This window comes from Atta cephalotes (genome assembly GCF_000143395.1).
Source record: "Atta cephalotes unplaced genomic scaffold scaffold00002, whole genome shotgun sequence".
Lineage (NCBI taxonomy): Eukaryota > Metazoa > Arthropoda > Insecta > Hymenoptera > Formicidae > Atta > Atta cephalotes.
Genome location: NW_012130066.1, coordinates 3,958,704 through 3,981,610, shown reverse-complemented (window position 1 = coordinate 3,981,610; position 22,907 = coordinate 3,958,704). Strand labels below are relative to the sequence as shown.

The window sequence follows — 22,907 nt, the reverse complement described above, 5'->3', positions numbered from 1 at the left end:
ATATATATATATATATATATATATATCAAGATAAAGAAAAATTTTACATATGAAATTATATTACTGTAGAGTAATTATAAAAGATTAACAAGATTAATTTTGTTGGGAGACAAAATATTATATTTATAGAGATATTTTAATCATATTTAAAAAATTTTTATTAGACCTCTCTTATTTAAGTTGAAGAACTGTTTAGTTCCGAAAGCGTTCTATCAATTTTTAACGTAGTATGTAAATGAAAAATGTTATTACACACATTTTCCTTTTATTTTGTCGTTCCAATTCCAGTAACACCTCGAGAGACTGCTTGGCCAGTTTGTACTTTAATTCCCATATTCCCGAACCTGTTTTACGATTTAAACACATCCAGTATTACATAGCACTCTTACACGGTCCTTTCACTTCCTGTCTCCAGTCGCATGAGTCATCTTCGTGATTTTGTATAAGTGCAAAGAGTATACTCAAACTCTTGGGAATGAGAAGAAATATTGTAACGTATATCCTGACATTTTATATTAGATGAAGAAGATTAGTTTGTTACGGAATAAGTTACGCTTGGCGTCAAATATAATCGTTCAATTCTGAATTCTACTTTCATTTCATTTCAAAATCTCAAATCATATACGAGGCAGACTGATTGTTAGGTTAATCACATCACGCGTTAAATATGCATTCAGAAAAAAAATATAATTGCAGTTATATAATTATAACTACAATAGTTCATTCTATGTACATTAATTCTATATAATATAAAACTTGTACAATTGTCTATATATATATCTATATATAGCTGCTACTATTATGTTTCTCTCTGAATGTGGAGCACACACAACACAAAGTTTTATATTTTCAACATAACTAACATAATTCTAAAACTAAATAAAAGACAGACATTCGACAACTGTGTCGCAATGACAAGTGTGTAGCACTTATTGACTGTGACATCAGATATGTGTGAGCGACGCAGACTGTTACTATCATTACGATCATTATAATGGAGCGATACATTTCGAAAATTTGCACTAACGCAATTACTTATTCACGAACAGTGGCGGTAAAGGACAGAAAGGGCGGCGCTTGCCATTCGACCGATAATTTCGTTTACGTACGCAAATTGCGAATCGCGACGCCGGCCGGCCGGCCATTCGCGATGGAGACTGGGGAGTCGCGACACCGTCGACGCTTTGCATTTCATCGATCCGCGTCGCTGTGTCAGGGACAGATCCGCGACATGGCGAGCCATTATGTACGGAACCGATTCGGGACTCGCTTCCCCACTCCCGACACAGGTTCAATTCCTGGCAGGTTTGCCCTACGCCAGAGAAAATTTCCTAGATCTGAAGCTAACGACTGAAAACCCGAATTTCAAATCACGTCCAAAACTAAATGTAATTATATTTGTTCACTTCATTATACTATGTGTACATATTTCTTAGGAAATATTCTATATTTTTTATATTTTTTATATATGGGCTCTTTAAATATTAAAAAATATTTTATATATTTGTTTGTATTGGTATGTCCCAGGTGAGTTATGATTCTCTTGAATTGATTATTTTGAAAATATAAGCATGAATATTGGTTTTGTACAACCACAATTTAAATGTAAATCTGTCCATCTGTCTATCTATCTATCTACAGTTGATATTATTTATAAAATATAAATTGTTATTCTCAAGTGAAATAACATCTAAATATTATGTAACATACTATTTATATTAGTATAAAAATGCAGCTATCAATTTCTCACTATTTTAAATCAAAATCAAATTATTTTTTAAAATAAATAATTTTAAAATAAATAATTTTAAATGAAGAAGTCAAATTTTAAAATATTTCATGTATACATAAAAAATTTTATGTAAAAATGTTATGTCTATAAAAAATATTATGTTTATTAACTAAATAAAAATATAATTCTCTAATTGTAATTATTCGCTATTTTTATACATATTGTTTGGAAAAAAAAGCATCGAGAACTCTATTAAAAATCTTTAAAATGAAATCGAAAGCTCAACTTGATTCTAAAAAGAATTAATATAGTATTTTTTTTCCTGTGAGTAGTAAATATACACGATTTTAATCGTAGATTATTAGTAGTGGCTTTGTTCTCCAGTAGATCGACACGCTGCGAAGCACTTTCGAAGTTCGGTATGATCATCACACAGATTGCGGTGGTCGGCTTATCGACTAGTCGAATGTGGTGTATGTCCAGTGTACTCCGGACTTGTAATACGCGCATCCTGTGGTTTACATTCGCTTTTACATGGGAGGAGATGAAATTCGAAAAGCTCGTAACCTTGAACAATTGCATAGGCTGTTTGATCAAACGACCTTCATTATTTTATGTAAAGCTGCCTTATTATTAAAACCTTATTAGGTACTAAAATTATTAGATATGACTAAAATTCGAATAATCCCTCTCGGAACACGCACAAATTATTTTTAAGTTAATTCGTAAACAGATTTTTTTTTTTAATCTCTGAAAAAAATTGATCATATTTCTATATTCAGTAAATTAATAAAATTATTGCCATATTTAAAAAAATTATAGGTCTTTCGCATAACTAGTCAAAAAACAGAAAATGAAAAGATGAAAAACAAATACGATTTCAATTTCAAACAAATACAATTTCAGTTTAAGTATTTGTCGCAAACTAATTTCTATTTTCCAAAAATTAATGTCGAAAAATATGTTTTTATGTTTCATCAATTATGAATAATTATTTATATTTTTAAATAAAAAACATTATATTTAATTGGAGTGTAAAAATTAACAAAATCAAAATAGCACAACTTTAAATATGAACATGATAAAACGTAAATACATATATAAACGTAATCGAACGAAAAAGTGTCAATACATCTCGAACTTGCATAATTAGGAAAAAATTCGAAAAATGAAATTCTCAAATTTATCGACTCCGTAATTTTCAACTAATAACAATTTAGATAATGTATTAAATTAAAACAAACGGTGTATTATTTGTTAAAAGAAATATCTCAATCGAATCATATATGAAACAAATCAGAAACTCTTTTTTTAAACACATCAGAAAAAACTGTATAACAGGATTCTCTTTACAGAATACTATCAATTACATCGAAATTCGCAAAGTATCATGTAGACTTTGGAAAAAGTATCCACTGAATAAAAACTGCATAATAAAAAAAAACCGAGAAATGGAAAAAACTCGAAAACTTCATCCACCAAGAAAAGTGAAATTTTGTCGATTAGTGTAGTTTATAGAACGCGCGAGCGTGGTGTAACAAATAGAGCACTGGTTTGTTACAATAAAGAACCCGAAAGAACCGAAAGTTTTTACTTATAGCTCCTCTCGGAAGGCAATGGCAAACCATCGAGTAGTATATACTTGTCCAGGAAACCTCCCTATCAAAAATTGCTTGAAATCGGTGTTAAAATCGGAAATAGGTCTTTATATACTTTGAGAGGGTGGCATTTATGCTTTGGTGACACTTAAAAAAGTGTTATTTATGTTTGCTTCAATTTATTGGGGCAAGGTTATGCAAATCCTATTTTTCAAAAATCTAAGTCTTCACGTGATTAGTTAACAAATACCAGATGATAATGTTTCAGTCAATTATATATAAACGATTGTACTTTTAAATACGAGAGATTACTTATGTTCGACTTCATTTAGAATATGAAAGTTAACGTAACAATATAAAAGAAAAGATATAAAATATACGTGCGCGTAAAATGAAAGAGCGAGTTAGAAAACGCAAGTGAAGAATCAAGGAGAGTGTTGTTGACCGCACATCACGCGACTGCTCGATCTATATTATATCTATATTGTTATACTTTCATATTCTAGAGAAAGTCGGACGTAAAAATATGAACAATTATTTATATAAGTAATTGACAAAAAACATTTTATCAAATCACAATTCACAGATCGAATACTTTTTGGAAGATAGAGTTTTGCAGTCCACATTGCCCCACCAATAAATAAATTAAAACAAATATAAATTACATTGATTGACAAAATTTCATTTAGTTATATTAATTAGATAAGATATTTCTTATATCTATTATTTTTTACGCTGCTTTCGAATCTGTTTGGTAAATTTATGAGGAGGCCAAGATTTTTGAATAACAAATAAATAATTTATAAGAAATAGCTACTAAATTTACTATAATTTTTATTTATTATAAAAGACTTCAAACAAAAATAAATCATTTTTATGGAGAGAAAGATCCTCAACGAGCTATTATTAGCAAAATGTATAAGTTAATAAGTTAATAAAAAGAGATATATTAGTTATAAAAAATTGGAGCCTGTACGATAAATTCTAATTTTTAATTTAAATTCTTATTTTTAAAATCAGTATTAAAACATATATAAAAATCAGTTAAAATGAATCATTTAACAAAATTTTTAGTTGCTTTCCATTTATTCCGATTTTCAGTTAATTCTCATTTGTAATGTCATAATAGTTGAATGCGCATTTCTTTTTGACAAGAGATTCAACTAAGTTTTTATCTATAATGTGCATACACAAAATTGTGTGCTTTAGCGAGTCTTGTAAACTCACTTCAAAGTGTGTTGACGTGTATGATAACTTTTTATCAAAGTAAGCAAGTAATACCGTCATTAATCTGAGTATAAAATACTCAGCTCATTTCAGACTCAGTTTCACTTGTGTGTAAGTGGAAAACAACTACTGTTAACTAATGTTATCAAGTGAAAGAGATTGGCCGATAAATTCGATAATTTTCCCATTTTTATTTTTTTTTATAATTACACAGTGATATCTATGCATATCTTTTCCAAAGTCTATACTATATTTTGTGAATTTTAACGTAATTAACAGTATATCTACTTCTAAAGAATTCTAGAATTCTAGTTATGTTTTCTTATTATTTCAAAAAAAAATTCTGATTTGTTTTACACATAGATATTTCTCTCAACAAATAATAAAAAATACATTTATTTTTATTATAATAATAACAATTTTTATAATAAATCTTTCTTCAAAAGTTAGCGTATACTTTGAGAGATCTAAAATGGAGGAACGTTTCCCTGTAGTGAAAATCATTCATCATCAGTTGCAAAAAGTAAAATGTAATATATCGCTGTACTCATTACGTGTCTACAGCATGTGACATGGAAGATTCAATTAAAATAACATCGCTGTCTAGCTGGAATATCAATATTCGTTCCTTCTCCTTCCTCACCCCTCCCCCCCCCCTCTCTCGTTCGCAAACACGACTTTCCGTTCGGAATGGTTTCCTCGTTAGCGGAAATTACTTGGAGATATCAGCGACGGAATCTCCTGGGACGTGTGCGGTCGGCATCGCGGCTTGCTCAACACCACCTCGGAGCCGCACATTTAGGAGGTTGGCGACGTTGCACACTAACTGTAATATGGGCTAACTATTCCCACGAGGAAGCACACATTAAGCTGCGTGTACATCCGGAACTTCCGCATGTCTCAGTTCCGATATGAAATAATAAAAAATAATAAAAAAATATTTAAAAAAAGAAACAAAAAATATATATATATACGCGCGATATTCGGTTATATTTTTAACGAAGTGATCTTTGGTCAAAGATTAAGATCGCTTTTCTTTGGAAAAAATATCTGATTTTCGCGACCTATAAATAACAAAAAGAAAGGATTCAGCAAATTAAACTGTAAGGATACTTCAATAGATCATTCTTTAAAAAACTCATTCGAAAATTTATTTTTAAACTTCAATATCCTCGCTTTTGATAATGAAACAATAAAATTTTAAACATATAATTAATAATAAAATAGTATAAAGCCAGAAAGTCATTCTAAATATATCTAAATATATCTGCAGCAATACGATTATTACAAATCAATTTGGATTAAAAATCAACAGAAAAAAGATATAGGAATACTTTACTTTTAAAGGATACGTATACTACCTACCTACGCATTTACATATTTTAGATTGGAAAAGGAATATGATCGCTTACATATATATAAGCTCTACAGAAGAAGATGACTCGCAAACTCGTATTCCGGTTCAGAAGAAAAGCACGTTGCATAAACAACGGCGTTTGATTTCATCGCTGACATGCAACCTCGCAGAAGCAGGCATGCACCAACGTTATAGAGACTCTGCTGAATAAACAGAATCTCCTTGTTATCTCCCGGTTATTAGCGAGACGATGGCGGCAAGTCGTTCCACAAAGCGCCTTCCAATCTCCGGCATCGAATTTTTCCTCGGTGCAAAAAGTCGGAAAGCCACTTTTCAACAAGGAGAAGGAAGCAGCGCGCCAAAGGAACGGAGAAAATATCGCACGCGTATACGATGTGCGTCGAGTCGTGCAATTACCGACATAAGAGGGACGAGATGAGTACATGGTTTACTCATCTTTCTTTACGTTCAAGAAGATTATTTTTTCGAGTGGATCTTTATAATATTCCGTATAAAATTGAACTTTCTGACATACCTAACAAAAATGTAACGTAAATATTAATATATTACGTAATAATACGCTACGTAAAATATTCTAGGAAGTATACAATACAAATTATCTATTAATATTTCAAAAATAATAAATTGAGCTTATAAATTCTATCGTTTATAATAAAATTAGATATACCATTTTAAAATGTTTAAATATCTAATTTTCGAAATAAATAAAAAAACAATGAAGTTCTGATATTGAAAAATTCTTTCATAACACTGATCAATAAACTATCTCTTCCGCGAATATTTATTTTCGCGAAAGGGATTTTGCTCAGAGCTTATTACACAATATTCGCCACGTTAGCCGATTTGTTTTTTCTCTTATGCATGTAAACGGACGCTAAAAGGCCAATAAACGCCTGGTCGGCGCAACTCTAAATTTCCGGGCACGCGCGAAGCATTTGACATTCAACTTTCACGCCGCCATGAACACCTAATTAGCTGCTGCACTATTCAGTGGTTTATTATTTTGTTAAACGCAGCCCGCGCCGAGCGCATTAATTAGCCGTGAGTGTACGCGCTCTTAATCGCTTCACTTCTCGCACGATTCACTTTGTCAATGCATCCGATCGCGCAATTCGTTTGTTGTTGCCATTGTTTTACATTCGTTGTTTTTATAGAGACGAAACCCGTGCAATTTTCATGTAAACGAGAGTACACAGCGAATTTACAGCTTTGAAACTCACTTTGAATAATTTTCTGAGTCAAAAGCTTAATTTGTATCAGTTTTCACATAGATAACAACTTTGGTCTCGAAGGGAGCAAAATTTTTCTCGAGAAAGGAACTATAAACGTCGACATGATTTGCCTCGAGGGCCTGCTAAAACAAGGTTTATCTTTCGTTTATTTTTAATTATAATTATATTATGTCCATAAAAGCCCTGTTCTTTCTTATAATCTTGTAATATTCTTCGCTTTCTAAATAATATTTACCAACTGCTATTCTATCTGAAAACTATTCGATGCTGTAAATCATTTGTTTAAAACAAGTCAATAAAAAATAGAAAAAAACTTTAAAAACCATGTTTTATATCTTAATTTACTTTTTTTCAAAATCCAGTTTATTTTAAAAATATATTCTCTTTATACTATTATATACAAGAGACTTCACATAGGAGTTGTGATCTAAAACTATGCATATAATTTTAATGTACACGAACATACATTTGCAATTCAGGGATATGAGAAATATATTTATTTTATATAGCAACTCGTAGTATTTCTATAATCTCATATTTTCAGAACGCCGTAATATTCAGATAAATGAAAATTAGACGTCACTATGTTAACGAGGAGATGTAATTCCACAGCACCGGAAAATAAATACGCTTCGTGGAAAGCAAACAGAATAGGATTTATCGATTTGGTCGATTTTACTGCGCGTGAATTTGGCATTGGGTTAAACAAACACGTGAAACAATGGCGCTTGATTGAACCGTGTGCAATTTCGAAATTAATCGCAGCTACACAAAACTGAGCACATTTTAATTAAAACTATTATTTTATGGTCATTTTATACCAATTATTTTTTTCATGTTACAGTTTACAGCGTTTATGTGATTCTGCGATTTAAGGATTGTACGATTTGAAGTTCCGAAAGTACAAAAACCATGAAGTTCAAAAGTTGGGATTGTTTGCTCGTAGATTCGAAAAAACTGAATGTTGAGAAACTTAAATTCTGAAAGCTTAAGAAAACTCAGGATCGAAAAATTCAAAGATTTGAAACTTCAAACATGCTATCAGCAAGATAGATATCTCGAAATCCCTGTGATTCGTACATAAATCTTGATATTTCATCAAGAATAATCTGATCGATCATAATTTTTGCAAGAATAATCTGATCAATCATAATTTTTGTTCGATATAATCCAAAATATGGAGATGATTAAATTCCTCTATTTAATTCGCACAGTTGGTTTTAGTATTGTCAAATATTTTCCACTTGCATAATTCTTATAATTATACTGAACACGCTTGTATAATTATATTACGGTTTCCTCATAATTACATTGACCATTTAAACAAAATTTCCAAATTTTCCCAAATTTTCATGGACTTAATTCAACGTGCCGTTGAAATTTACCGAGATTATCGGAGGTCACGTGGAATTTTTCTATGTTCTCTGCATTAGTCTAAAAATATCTCAATTTAAATAACCCCGGCATATGGCGGCGACCTCATAACGTCTCGAGAAGCAACGTAATCGGAATAGCCTAACGATTAATTCAATTCTTGCTTGGAGAGCTGAGTGAAATTAATTTTCTAAAATTAAAATCCGTCTCGTATTCACCCTCGCGCGTGGACGCTTAACGAGCTAGTGGCGATTTCTTTGGTGCATGCAAGTATAATGTTCACTTTTTCACTGTCCATGACACAACAGACAAGAGGGCAGAGCTTGGCGCAAAGCGTAGGCGTGCGTTCATGATCGTCGCACGCTCCACGATCATTCATGATCGTCATTCCTATAAAGGGTTCCCAAATTCTGCGATACTTCGAGATTATCAATCGCTACAAAGCAAAAGTCCAATTCACAGTAACAAAGAAATGCGAAGAAGTTCCACAAAACAAGAAATGCGAAGATACTTCCAAGATAAAATATATTAGTTTCTTCTAAAATCTCTATGTATTTTATTTTAGCAATATATTAAGAACTTATACGCTTGAAAAATAATTTATTAAATCTTAATACATATTTCTTTGAATAATACTAATTGTAAGTAACGTTTATTTACAGTAAATAAATATTTACTCTAATAAAAAATGACTCAATAAAAAATAAATTAAATCAAATTAATGATTTTTGTATCAAATAAATATATGTTTACATTTAATAAATACTTACTATTCAAACAAATATTTATTAAAATTTAATATTTTTTTCAGTGTGTATATATATTTTTCAATTGTATTATAAATTATGTAGCAAAGTTTACTGATTTACAACGTAAATCTCTTGTTACCATTTAGTGACAACAATTTGACATTTTTTAAGAGAATCGGTATTGTGAAAATAAATTATTAATAATGTTCTATTATAATACTAATTTTTATAATAATAATTAAATAAGAATCTCCTTATAGAATGTTGATGGTTTGTCATATTGATGGTTTGGGAACCGCTGATATTGTTCATCGCGATATGCATGAGGCACACCCTCGCACACACTCACTCCCGTAGAAAAGACACAGAAGCCTAGCACGTGGCAAGCGTGGTAGTAGTTATCGACGCTTGCTGGACGAACCGGTGCCGGTGTTTCGCTCGAACGGACCGCGTTATTAAATCAACCAACCCTCTCGTCGCGCAACCCCCGGTCGATTCTGTGGACTTGCAAGCGAATCATCCACTCGGGCCTCGACGGACGGAACTACCTCTGCGTACAACGCCCTATTTTTAATACCTCAATAATCGCCGAACAAACCGTGGCAACCTTGATCCCGCCAACAATATCCGCGACGTCCGTTGCCAGGAAATAATGGAATCGCACCGAGCGAGCCGTGCAAGATGTGATCGATTTGCCTCATTTTTTATTCATTACCTCGAAATACGAGACACTCAAGCAGAATATTACGTTCCGCTTATTGTAATACTGAGTGCCGCAGAATTGGCCGGGAAACATACGGCGTTTGTTTCATGCGAAACCTGCGGACGATGCTTGTCGGTCGAAATACCGAGGCACTCCAATCATTTTCGAATTATATTCCATTGTAAATGAAGAGTTGTTGGCGAATTCATAAGCTTCAAAAGAAAAAAAATTAATAATGGAACGATTATTCGTTATTCTATTTATATAGAAAACTTCATTTCTACGCGGAATTTTAAATTAAAGCTTATTTATTAAAAGCGAATGTTATAAAAAGTTATCGAATATTTAAAAAACATCAATCTTTTCAATATTCTCGCTGATGAAAAAGTAAAAAAGATTTTCGCTCGAATAAACAGGAATGTATTTTTATTGTAGCTTTTCTGAAAATAAAAATACCAGAATCCGAGAGAGGTCACATCGTAAATTTATACATACTTATAAGTAAGACTCATTTTTAATTCTTTTTTCTCTCTTTATCTGCAACTAAAAAAATATTGATATTTTTTAAACAATCCATTTGGATTGTTTAAAACTTTTACATTTAAATAATTAAATAGTTAATTTTTTAAATAGTTAATTATCTACAATATAATTCGCGGAAATTTTTTAAACAATTATAGTAAAATTTTCTATAATTTTATCAAGAAAAACTAACATTTTTACCGAAGAATGAATGAGAGAGAGAGAGAGAGAGAGAGAGAATGAGAAAGTGACAAAAAACATCCAGAAAATCCTACGATAAAAGATAAAAATCGTAATAATTACAACTCGAAAGTGTTGAACCACGTTGGACGAACCTGTTTTAATTCAATATCGTCTACGTGGAAACACGTTCATGAATTAGCTGCCATCCTGTTACACGACTCTGCAACTACGAGACAAGCGATCGAGCAACGCAGCCAATGTTCTACGATATTACAGGGAGAGGACTCCGTCAAATGCCGCAATGTGCAATTGCTTCATCGACTTGTTCGTAGCGTAGGATCGCGATGTCGATCGATAATGTCTTATTTTTAGTCCCGACACGTCACGACAAAACCGTCTCGTGCTTCCTCCGCGGTGACGCTCCTTTCGATCCTGCGTTCACAAGACGAGGACGATGCTGAATAGGACAGGGGATGTCGTCGCGTCTAGGGTTATTAAAAAACGTGTGCGGAATGCAATGATGCGACGACGGCGACGAGAGATTCCGCTGAATTGATATAACACGAATTTTCTTACCCTCCATGCCGACCGAAGCTACGACCATTGTGACTGGTCACCGCCCGCCCGTAAAATCGATAATCCTCCTCCCCATGGAAAACTATGGAGGGAGCCTAATAAATTGAGTCGCAGAACGAGAACAGATCTGTTGACTCAAATTCGTTTAAAATATTGTCGACAGTTCTTATAACTTATTCATATATATTTTTATAGTATATTTATACATACTTTTATTCATTTGTGTCATCGATCGACAAAAGAGAATAAATATAATCATTTACATAAGATTTATTTTGTGAAGTTATCCTGCATGTAATTTTCAGAAATAATAAAAATCCGAATATTGAGAACAAATACGTTCATTAAACTTATTAGGTGTGGGAAAAAGTTCGTGGCGTTTTTCCTGTTAGATTAAAGCATTAAAAAAACGCCACGAACTTTTTTCCACACCAAATATATATTTATCTCTTTTAAGGATATCAGATATATATATATATATAGAGTTTCTGTAAAAAGTGACTGGAATTGGGTACCTTCCGTATAAATGAATATTACGTACATATAAAACAATTCAAAAAGGTCAATATTTATATTTAATTTAATTTAAATTTATATTTATATTTAACAAATTTTATATTTGTATTTAACAATACAATTTTACAGATGGATAATTTTCTCATTTTATCTTGATTATTTTTTTAATGAGAGCATGTTTACTTTTTATTGAAATAATTTTTTATCCAGATTCTAAATCACTAAACTTTATATTACTTTCAAATATATACAATTAAAAAATCTGTAATTTTTAAATAATTTTTTCATTTTGTTAAAAAATACGCGTAATGTATTCTTAAATGATCAATGACATCACATGACGTTTGTATATTATCAATGTATTATTGATTAAGTTTCGATTAATCTTAATTAATTTTGTAATTCAAATAATAAGAAACATACATATTTCTATAAAAAGATTCTTGACACAATTTCAAAGTCTCAGAGCAATATCATTTTCTAAATCACATTTACCTTTTTCTTCATTTTCAAATTCAACAGAGACATTTAAACGTGTCGTCTCTAAAATGAACCGCGTTGTATACGGAGGAGACTCGGATTCTGATTCACTTTGAAGTCGAGATGTGAATACATTTTTCAGGAGCCACTGATATGATTTCCGTTGAGAAACCGAGGATTTGCGCGGGTCCGCATAAATAATGTAGGTGGAGCGGCAATAATCTAATAGCGATATATCTATGTGTCACGAGACAGGACCGAATCGCGCATGGGACGAATCCCTGCTTAGACGTAAGCTGACATCAAAGGGCAATCGTCTATTTTTTGTTAGAAAAATCTCCGACAGCGGTCTTTTCCGGTCGCTCGCGCGGCTTTCCTCACCGCACTTTTTTCCACAGTTCCTTTCCTTCGTGGCCTGCGATACGGAGACTTCTATCTCGGGCTTCGATTTTTCCACGGCGAAAAAAAAAGGAAAATAGGAAGAAAGAACGAAGAAACGCGCGACCCACTTCGTCGAAGAATACGCCACGGAGAGAGGTGTTTGACCTCCATGGCTGCGCCGCGTGCACTTTGCGATTTCCGCGACCGGTAATCACTGCGGTTATTAACCCTGCGGTAGTCTGCAGTCTTACGAACTGCCCTTTTTTTAAACAAGAAACAATTTTTAAAGATGAGAAAAAACTCATTCATTTTTCAAATTCGTTGTTCAAATACAAATTTTTGTAGTGAAAACATTGATGTAAAAAACAGGGCTGGTAACATTAGTGGTTATGTCAGTGCAAATCATACTACTATTGGAAGATTAAAACGTTTGCTTTACTGAAAAAGTTTTATTCACAAAGGCTGACAGTGATAATATTAACGTATATTTCTCGGGAAATATATACAGCGAGAGCAAAAAGTATTATACAAGGAAATTTTTTATAAAAAGTCTTATTTGTAAAAAATAAACATTAATTAGCGATTTTATATAATCAATATATTCTGTTCTAATATAAACAAACGAGCTTCGCATTCCTGATTTTGGAAGTTAAATTTTTTGACTATACGAATACTTCGTATCGAAACAATAGAATTTTTAATTTTCGCTTATTTTTCAGATGATACATTTTCTACAATTAATACATCTTTTTGGTATATATAATTTTAAGAAACATATTATCAGTCTATTTTATTCTTTATGAATAAATTATTAATTACCCAGCAAGAAATGAATCAATTAAACGTCGAATTGGTGTTGAAATCATCATATCGATATCGATTCGACATCAATTTGATGATTCATTTCTCGCTAGATAATATTTACTTTTTAAAAATAAATTTTTTAAAACACATTTTCTCTGTACTACTACTTTTTGTACTCATTGTATATACGTCGGGAAAGTTCAATTAATCACAATGTGAATTCATATATATTTATCCCTTATACTGTACAACGAAAAAAAAGAGAATAGAATGTTTGTTTCAGAATTGTTTATCAGATTTCTTAACAATTTATTTCTTTTTTTTAAGAAAAATTCTGAGAATTCTCAGAAAAATTTATGTAACTTGTAATAGTTTAAATATGAATTACATTATATATTCACGGCATCTATAAAATATGTTATATAAAAGAACGAAATAGAATTTTCGAATTATGTGAAATATTATGTCGTGGAATTATTCTGCAAAGCAAACAAATCGCTTACGAGTATGAATAAGTTATATGTAGCAAAATAAAGATAAAACTTCAGAACGTATATCTGTGTACACAAAATACGAAAATTCAAAAATATAAACAGAAATGCTAAAAAATAAGTGAAGTAAAGTTAAATAAATACCATACAAGAATTAACGCAACCTAATAAAAAATTAATTGCATCTGTATATTTGAAAAAAAGATATAGGCAATTTTTTCTATTGTAATTACCATTATTATAAACGCATTCTTAAAAATGTACACGAAAAGGATAATTTTGCTGAAGTATCTAAATATTTTGTTTGATCTGAAAATAATTTTGTTGGATCATTAAAATAATTATGTAGGAAATCTCTCAAATTGGTTACTGGAATTATTTAACAATTATTTAAATGGTCCAACAAAATTATTTTCAAATTTGTATCTAGCTAAATTTTTTAATATTATTATTTTTAATATTATTCCTCAAAATCGTTCTTTCCTTGTAAGTCCTCGGAATACTTTGAGATATAATACATAACGTTGTTCAATCTATGCATCTCTGGAGAGATCAATGATATTATTACGCCGTATCCATGTTTATATGATGTTGCTGACGAAGTTAAAGGCGTAGGTGCCGATCATCGATGACTCCCATGACGTGTTAACAGGCGTTGCCACGCGCGCGTTTTCCTTATGACGTAATGGACGTTATAAAAGTTGGCACCGACACGATGATTCTGCTCTACCTCGAAGAACTGCGGCAAGCATTGTTCCAAGAAAAATGGGAGTTAAAAGATCGTGACATAGATCTGACTGTGTGTGTTGCAACTGCGTGCAAACCACGCCTCCGTTGCACTTCTGCGTTGCACCGATATATTTGCGTTTCGCGAGCAGATCGTTATTAACTCTTGGTTTTTGGTTTCTTTTGATTGCAGTATCAATACTCGTCTGTATATTGCTTGTATAATTGATACATGACACAAACAAAAAAACACACGAATAAAAAAGACAACTTATTTTGTTGCGAACTAAATCGATTTACGGTATACAGGATGTCCCAAAATTCGTGATTCAAAATACAAAATGGTAAGAAAATTTTTGAAAAATTAAGTAAAAAAATTATGTATACATTTTTATTTTATGTAATAGTTTCTAAAATATAAAAGGATTTAAATAAAAAAGGTTAAAATGACTAATTACAGATTACGTTTAGAGGGTTACTTGTGAAGAGCTCTAGATATAGGATAGCACAAAAGTCTGTCATGTTTGATTTAATAATCACATTAAAGGATTATTAAGCTTATTTTAGTGGCTTATTTACTTAAATTTACTTATTATTTATTACTTACTTATTGAGACTACATTAGATTATTATTGTAAGTCAAAAATAGCAATCAAAAAAGTCAATAGAAAAGTTGTCGGTATTCAGCTCAGATAAAAAGATTGAGCTACTCTGATACATCATAGAGCTCTATATCTATATTATATTTGTGAGTACGCTGAAGTGTGCTCACTAATCTACCGTACATGCGATTCATGGCCACTTAAATGTAGTCTGCAACTGGTTATATTTAAACTTTTACTATCCCAAAAATTACCGCATAAAAATGTTCGAACAATCATTTTATTTAATTCTTGAAGAATTTTCTCGTTATGTTTCGTATTTTGAGTCGCAAATTTTGGATCGCACACTTTGTATAATTTGTTCTATAAATTTATTCATTTTTAGTCGCTCGATGTAAGTTTAATGCACGTGAAATTTTTTATAATTATTTTGAAACATACATAATGTAAAGATTGCGTACATGTTTGTTACTTACATCGACGAACTATGGAAACAGCCGATCATAATCTCTCTGTCGTGCTCTGTTTTGCTCTAGTTATTCATCGATCATAGCAAATATAGTATGCCCGTTTCGTGCGTTGAGAGGAACTATAGCTGTTGCTAGCTGCAGCATTAACTGCAAATAATTGAAAAATAGGACTGGGCATTTACTAGGAAAAAGTTTCTATTGCGAATCGATTCGCTCTGCACTCAGAAATTACGTAAATATTATTCAAAACTTATATATTTTTTTCATAATAAAATAAATATTACAATTGGACTGATACTACTGACTATCATTTTACTCAATGTATTGAAACTCTGAAAATTTCAGAGAGTTACCGTAACATAAATGCTTCAAAGAGTTTCGAGTTGTATCTAAATGTGAAAGCAACACAAAGATGCATTCTTGATCTAAATACCCGATGAAATCTTCCTCTCGAAGACACAATTCGCCACATCGAGATTGGTAAAGTCTTACAATGAATTACAACGGCGTGGTATGCGATAATTACAAAGACATTGTCTTCGTGGTGTAATAATGCAAAAAAGAAAGACAATCGCGTGTCACCTTGTCAGTTCCGTTCTTCTTTCGTGACTTTGAACTTACAGTACGCTGACTGCAGGAAGGAAGTTTGCAATTTTCTATCTCGCTCGACCTTTAACTAAAAAAGGTGAAAAGAGAAGAATGCCGACGAAATGCTGGAAAACGCTTTCAACTTTCAAGCATAGGGTTTGAAAAAAAATTACATGAAACATTGTGCTACATAGCTGTAGGTAATCTTCGGTAAATCCCATAAATACTAATCGATTATTTAAAACCAAAGCTCTGTTGTTTGCGACGCAAACAATGGCGCTTTTTTTACGTTAGTGGCGGGATTAACGTGCGCGATTTACGTTCGATGAATGACTCTCATTATCTCGTTCCTTGGACGAACAATAGTCGCGACATAGTGAACGGCTGTTTATACGTTTATATAAGATTATATTTAAGAGGATTTGTTTAATGCATTTACGGCGAATCTGACTGCAAAGGAATTAAGAAGCTTCTAACACACGCAATGTTACATGAGACAGACTTTTCGGAGTAAGCAGAAGTAGAAAAGATGTTGAAATAAAGAAAAACAAAAATGTACAAAGCGGAAACCATAAAGGTGGTTCTTTCAAAAAGGAAGAAAAACGATAAATAGAGAGGTAACAAAAGAGAAAAAGGGAAAACACTAAGAAGAAAGATAGAAGAGTGCTGGAACGGTAATATCGAAGGTAGAAAGTAGGCGTACATGTAAAGAAGTTAGAGGGAGAAGTGCAGAAAGCACGCAGCAGAAAGGAGGTGAAAGTAATTACAACGTGATGTATTTATGTGTTTCATGAATAAATTATGTACTTCGTGCAATTTAACGAAATTAGCACACAACAGCACTTTTCATTTTTGCAAAATCAGATTGAAAGAATTAATAATATAATTATAATATAATTTATAATATAACATTATAATATAATTATTCAAATAGAATTAAACTATACAAATAGAATTAATCAAAGTCCAAGTGCAATTGGATATTGAGAATATAGTTTAAGTATCATTGCATGTATATTTTATTTTTATACATATTAAATTAATGTTTAATTATTCTAATATTCATATAATTGGACAATCTAAAAAATAATTGAGAAATTGAAGTCATGGCTCTTAATGAGAGAGTCGAAATTGATTTTCTTAATACAATAAGACGTAAACTAACATTGATAAACTAAGAAATTATTATTTAAAAAATACTTAGAATAAGAGAGATAAAATAAGAATATATTTCTCATTTACTACAACATCGCCATAAAACTTTTCATTTTTTTAGTTGATTGCACAAAAGAACGGAAATATAAAGAAAAAATAAAAAAAACATACTTTAAATGTACATGCTATTATTCCTCTAAAAAGTTATATCAAAATTATATTTCAAAATTAAAAGTATACTACACAATTTTGATAATTCAAAACATTTTAATTTATTTTCTGAAATTAAAAAGATAATTTCCAGAAATTTTTTAATTATAACAAAAATGATATAAAAAGAAGTTAACGTAAAAACATATATGAAACGTAAATGAAAATAAAAAGTCTTTGCTCAAGATTCATCCCATGAAGATAAAACTATATATAAAAAAAATAAAAAAAGAATATCTCTCAAAAAATTCATCTCGTCAGCTGCGTGATGGCAGATCTTTTTTGAGAACCGTCGAGGTTCCGTGCTTCGCGACAAATGAAAGGACCAAATTGGCTTCCACGTCTCAGGATTTGATCAATCCGTGCTCTCTGCTCGAGGTGGAAGTATCGATTCGGCTCTTTTAAATAAATGATACGCCGTCGTTTCTACTTACAGAATTGGCTCACCGTCCGGCGCGACAGTTCCTACGATTTATTAGAGCAGCTTCGTTAATGGCCTTAAAGAATTAGCCAGAGACAGCTAACTAGACTGCGCAACCTGTGCTGCGCGAATGGTACTTTAAGCCGACAGGACGACGATCTCTCCGGACGAGAAACGTTAAGGGGATTAAGCAAACTTCGTCGAGTAGATAACGACGATGCACACCGTCGACGCATTACGCGGCGCGCGTGGATGAACCTTGAAGTCTACTTAAATGTACGCACCCGGGATCAGGCACAAGTATCTCCAGCCTTTCAGAAATTTCAGCAAAGTTGCACGACGGATATCGTGGATCAGCCGCGATCCAAATCGTGTTTATCATCGTTGAATGAAGTTATGACTCTATACGTCATCCTTTCGCTGTGCCTCGATGCACTTTTGCATCTTCCGCATTTACGAATCATATCTTCCGCGAACTTTGAAAATGCGATCTTCTTACACTCTTGGGAGTTTTCTTTTCGGTATTATTCTTAACGGCGATTTTATTTCCATTTTCCTATCAAAGGAAGAAACTGTTTATCTTCGAAATAGTTCTTAGATTCAGTTTAATATAATCATTAAATATCTTTTTGGCGTTTATTCTGTAATCTGACTTTCTTCTTCAATGCTTTTCCAATATTTTTTACATTGTTTATAACTTTTTTCTTTAATAAAGATACATATATTTATATTCCTTAATGTCTGGTATTTAGATTAAAAAAATTTTTTACAATATATTTATTTTTATTATTATTATTATTTATTTGTATAAAAGTTATAAACAATCAAATTGGATATACTCAGTGTGATGTTTGACAGTTAAAGTAGATTCTGTACGAAATTTTTTAGAAAAATTTTTAATATGTAATGTATTTTATTAGCATTGATTTATCGAAGAATCTGTTTTGAAAATATCTTCCGATAATATCGTGAGGTTAGTATAATATCCAATAATTTCTCGATAAAGTAAGGTAAAGAATGCACTTTTGTAAATCTTTTACATGTACATACATCCGTGAAATTACCGCAATCTATTTCTTGTTAACGATAACAAGTATTATCGATATTTGACGTCGAAATCGTTTGTTTAATTTCCTTATCTCGTACATAAACGAGTGCAACAGAAACATGTTAGATTTGCTATAAAGAAATAGCGAAAAAAGAATTAGCGAAGAAAATCTTTTCAGACCTCGTAAATATCTATACGCTGAACGCTCGTCAATTTCGTGTTCGATCAAATCACAGCTTTTGTGCGACGTTATAAAAGCGAGATTGCTCGTTTAACGACACGTTGCTTATAGCAATTAAATAATTCTTTCTAACTGCAAAATTGTTTTTTCTATCTATTTTTTCTCAATAATAACGTCATTATCTGTTCGATAAAATTTGTTTAATTCCCTTATCTTACATAAATAATTGCAGAAATGTTAAATTCACTATAAATAAATGTCGGAATTACGAAGAAAATCTTCTCAGCTCTCGTAAACATCTGTGTAATGTCAATTTCGCGTTCGGCGAAGATGCTTCGCGACTTTTACAAAACGTTATAAAAGCAAGACCACTCGTTTAACGACGCGTCGCTCGTAGTATTTCATAAATAATTCTTTCTGACTGCAAAACATGTTTTTCTCCTCTTCTTCCCCTTCTCTCGAACCCGATTAATCACGGTTGCACGCGCAAGAGGTTCAGTCAAAGAAAATGTATTAAAAGCTATTTCAGTTGATTTCAAGAACTCGTTGCGGCACGCTTAACGTGGATTTACCGTCTCTCTTTGGTGGTCTCCCTTTGGCTGTAACGCGCAGAAATTACATCGTTACACCTATGGATGTGCGAAAGCCCGTAAACGTTTGCGTCGCGGATTACGTTCGCGATTGCGAGTATAGTTCTGTGCTTTCTCGCGCACCGGCTCGAATAATGTGGGGCAGCACGGACGAAGCTTTGAAATTTAAATCGTCGATGGCAGATGGTGAAACCATATATTCCGCCCCATACCGTATAAACCGCAGGGACAATAAAAAGATCGAGTACATGACAAGCACATATTTATTAATCGAATGCTGATACACGCCGGCGCGCCCATTCTCATATATTTTAACGAGACATTGTTTTTGTAGTATCTATAATACTTTTCCGAAAGATTCTTTTTAAAACTTAACTTTAAAATTTTTATGTTTTGCTTCAACAAATCGTGAAAATAAATCACAATGAATTGTAATATTGATGTCTTTACGTCAGCACGAATTTAATGGAATTTTATTAACAGCAGTATAATTCTACTTCAATTTTTATCAATATTAAAATAAAGTTCGATAAATTGTAGAATTTTTAATAAATTACAATATATATTCACATTAGCTTGTAAAGACACAAATTTAAAAGGAATTTCAATAGCAGTATAACTCAACTTTAATTTCTGTCAGTATTTGTCAGTTCATTATTGAAATTTAATTATCTATCATTTATCTTCTCTACTTGTATAATTTGCAATTTAATTTATTATTGATAAAGAATGTGTAAATAGTATATATTTATTTATAACTGTATTTAACTCCACTTCTTTAACGCTTTAGAAATTACACAATATTCATTTAATTATGTTCTCTAAATTTTTCGAAGAGTCTACTTTCAATCTTCTATATCATGACGATAATTTGCTGTGGATATTGGATCTCGGAATAGATTGCTAGGAACTAAGCAATTATGATTTTCACTCGGCTTTCACTGGTCCACTGATCGCGCAGATAGATCCTATTTTTCGCCTGATTTCGGAAGACTCGTTATCGTTTCAGCGTGCCGATGCGAGTTAGTTATCATTAGATTCGCGCGCGCAATTAACGAGAGAATGTGCGACAGTACAAATCACATAATGCTATAGCACACGTGACGCATCGCAAATAATTAATAAATCGCAGGCGCAATCACTGCACCGATGAATAAATTACAATGCAATCAACGCCGATTCCCTTGTTCGATATATTTCTTCGATGCATACAGTTTCTCATTACTTTCATGACCGCGGGCAATCGCAGATTTTTCATGTTGAATATTTCGCAAGTTCGGCAATGAAAAAAATGTCTCTCCAAAATTAAAGTTTTCGCTCACCGACAGTAATTTCCAGCTTCCAGTATGAAATTGTATATTGGAATAAATTATGCGCAGAAACTACAGAAAGCACCGAGTCGAAATAAATTATACGTATGCGGAATCACGCGAATACGGCATAATATCTCGTTCCTCCAGCTGAGAGTAGAAAAATTACTGGGAACAAGCTAAATGGCTTGATGAAGTTTGACTCTGTAACCCCGGACTTCCTCTTTTACACATAATATTTTACATAGGAAGTACCACGTCGTCTTCTTATCTACATAGAATCGCGTAATTTTCTCTAATGTTTCGTGCACCTCACTTTTTTCCGTAGGATAAATTTAAAAAACATATTTAAAGAGAATTTTAATTTAAAAGAAAATATTATTGTATGTATTCAATGAAAAGAAATATCCGCATGAATAATTAAAAGTCACGCGAAAAATTAACCATACCGTAATTTGTCTTATAAAAAAAAAAGATTCCCTTTTTCTACTACAAAAATATTGATTTTTCATGTCACATTCACGATGAATATTAAAAATTAAAAAAATGAACCCAACAGTACTTATCCTCCTGAAATTGGAAATAACTTGAAGCGATTCGATTCATAATCGACGCCATGAGTGCCACATGTGTACGTACTTTATCTGTCACACGACGTAGCATTGTAGACAGATTAAGCGCATATTTTTCATAAATACAAAATTCATCATCCGTACGTTTACGTCTCACATTTCGTTTCCGCTGTCGATAGAAAACGCGCGTTTAGCTGCATATTTATGATTTACGCGAATTTTTCCCGCTGTTCAGTTCATATTGTTTTTTTCCTGTCCTCCGTACAGAGTGCAAGCGAAAAGCTGTCAAAAGCGGTTGGTTGGGAAATCGTTTTGAAAAGCACATGCTCATGGATAATTTTGGCAAATTCAATCCTTCGTTGGTTTTCTTTTAATTCCACGCGCTAGTAATTATTTATATGTTAATTTCACTCATAATACAAAAAGAATATAAAAGTGATAGTTGACATATGCGCAGGAAATAATTTTTCCTTGAAAAAGTTATATACCTATGTGTAAAATTCGCAGTAAAAATCTCACGTTTGTGAAAATGTTTATGCGACATAAAATATTCATTTTGTAAATGTTTTTTAGCTTTTCCTAAGTAGAGAAAAATGAAATTCACAAAATCAGCTTCTTTCTCCCTCTTTTTCTCTCTAGATCTTGTTTGTGGTCAAAGTTTTTTAATATTATTTCAATAAAAGACAACTCTGTTTTTAATTTTTTAGCCTTTTAAAAAATATTAATATTGTACAGTCGGTGAAACCAGACATTGACAGTTTCAATCAAAATTGCTTCCTTCAAAAGTATTTAATTAATTGTGGCAACGAAACACTCAGTATCACCGAGTCGCAGGAAACCGTAATATTCATACACATGTAATTTCATATAATTTGTACAATTTAATTTTATAACATTTTATTAACAATGTAATTTATATATGATATGTATAATTATAAATATATTCACATTTAATTATTCTCCTAAGTGAGATCGTTTTTTTGACTTGATTGTAATAAAAACGGACGACTTACTTTCGTTTACTCTCGCTGCAAAGTGCAGTGAAATTGAAATACAGACTGCTACACACTATTATCCAGTTGTTTTCA

At 31.9% G+C, this 22,907-nt stretch overlaps 1 protein-coding gene across 1 annotated transcript in view; it reads right to left on the bottom strand.

Moving 5' to 3' along the window:
- LOC105622992 (beta-amyloid-like protein) overlaps positions 1–22,907 on the bottom strand; it is a 57,895-nt gene that overhangs the window by 20,675 nt on the left and 14,313 nt on the right. Inside the window, exon 2 of the mRNA XM_012204397.1 lies at positions 8,760–8,977. Within this exon, the coding sequence (XP_012059787.1) occupies positions 8,760–8,977 (218 nt within the window). The remainder of the gene's footprint in view (positions 1–8,759; positions 8,978–22,907) is intronic.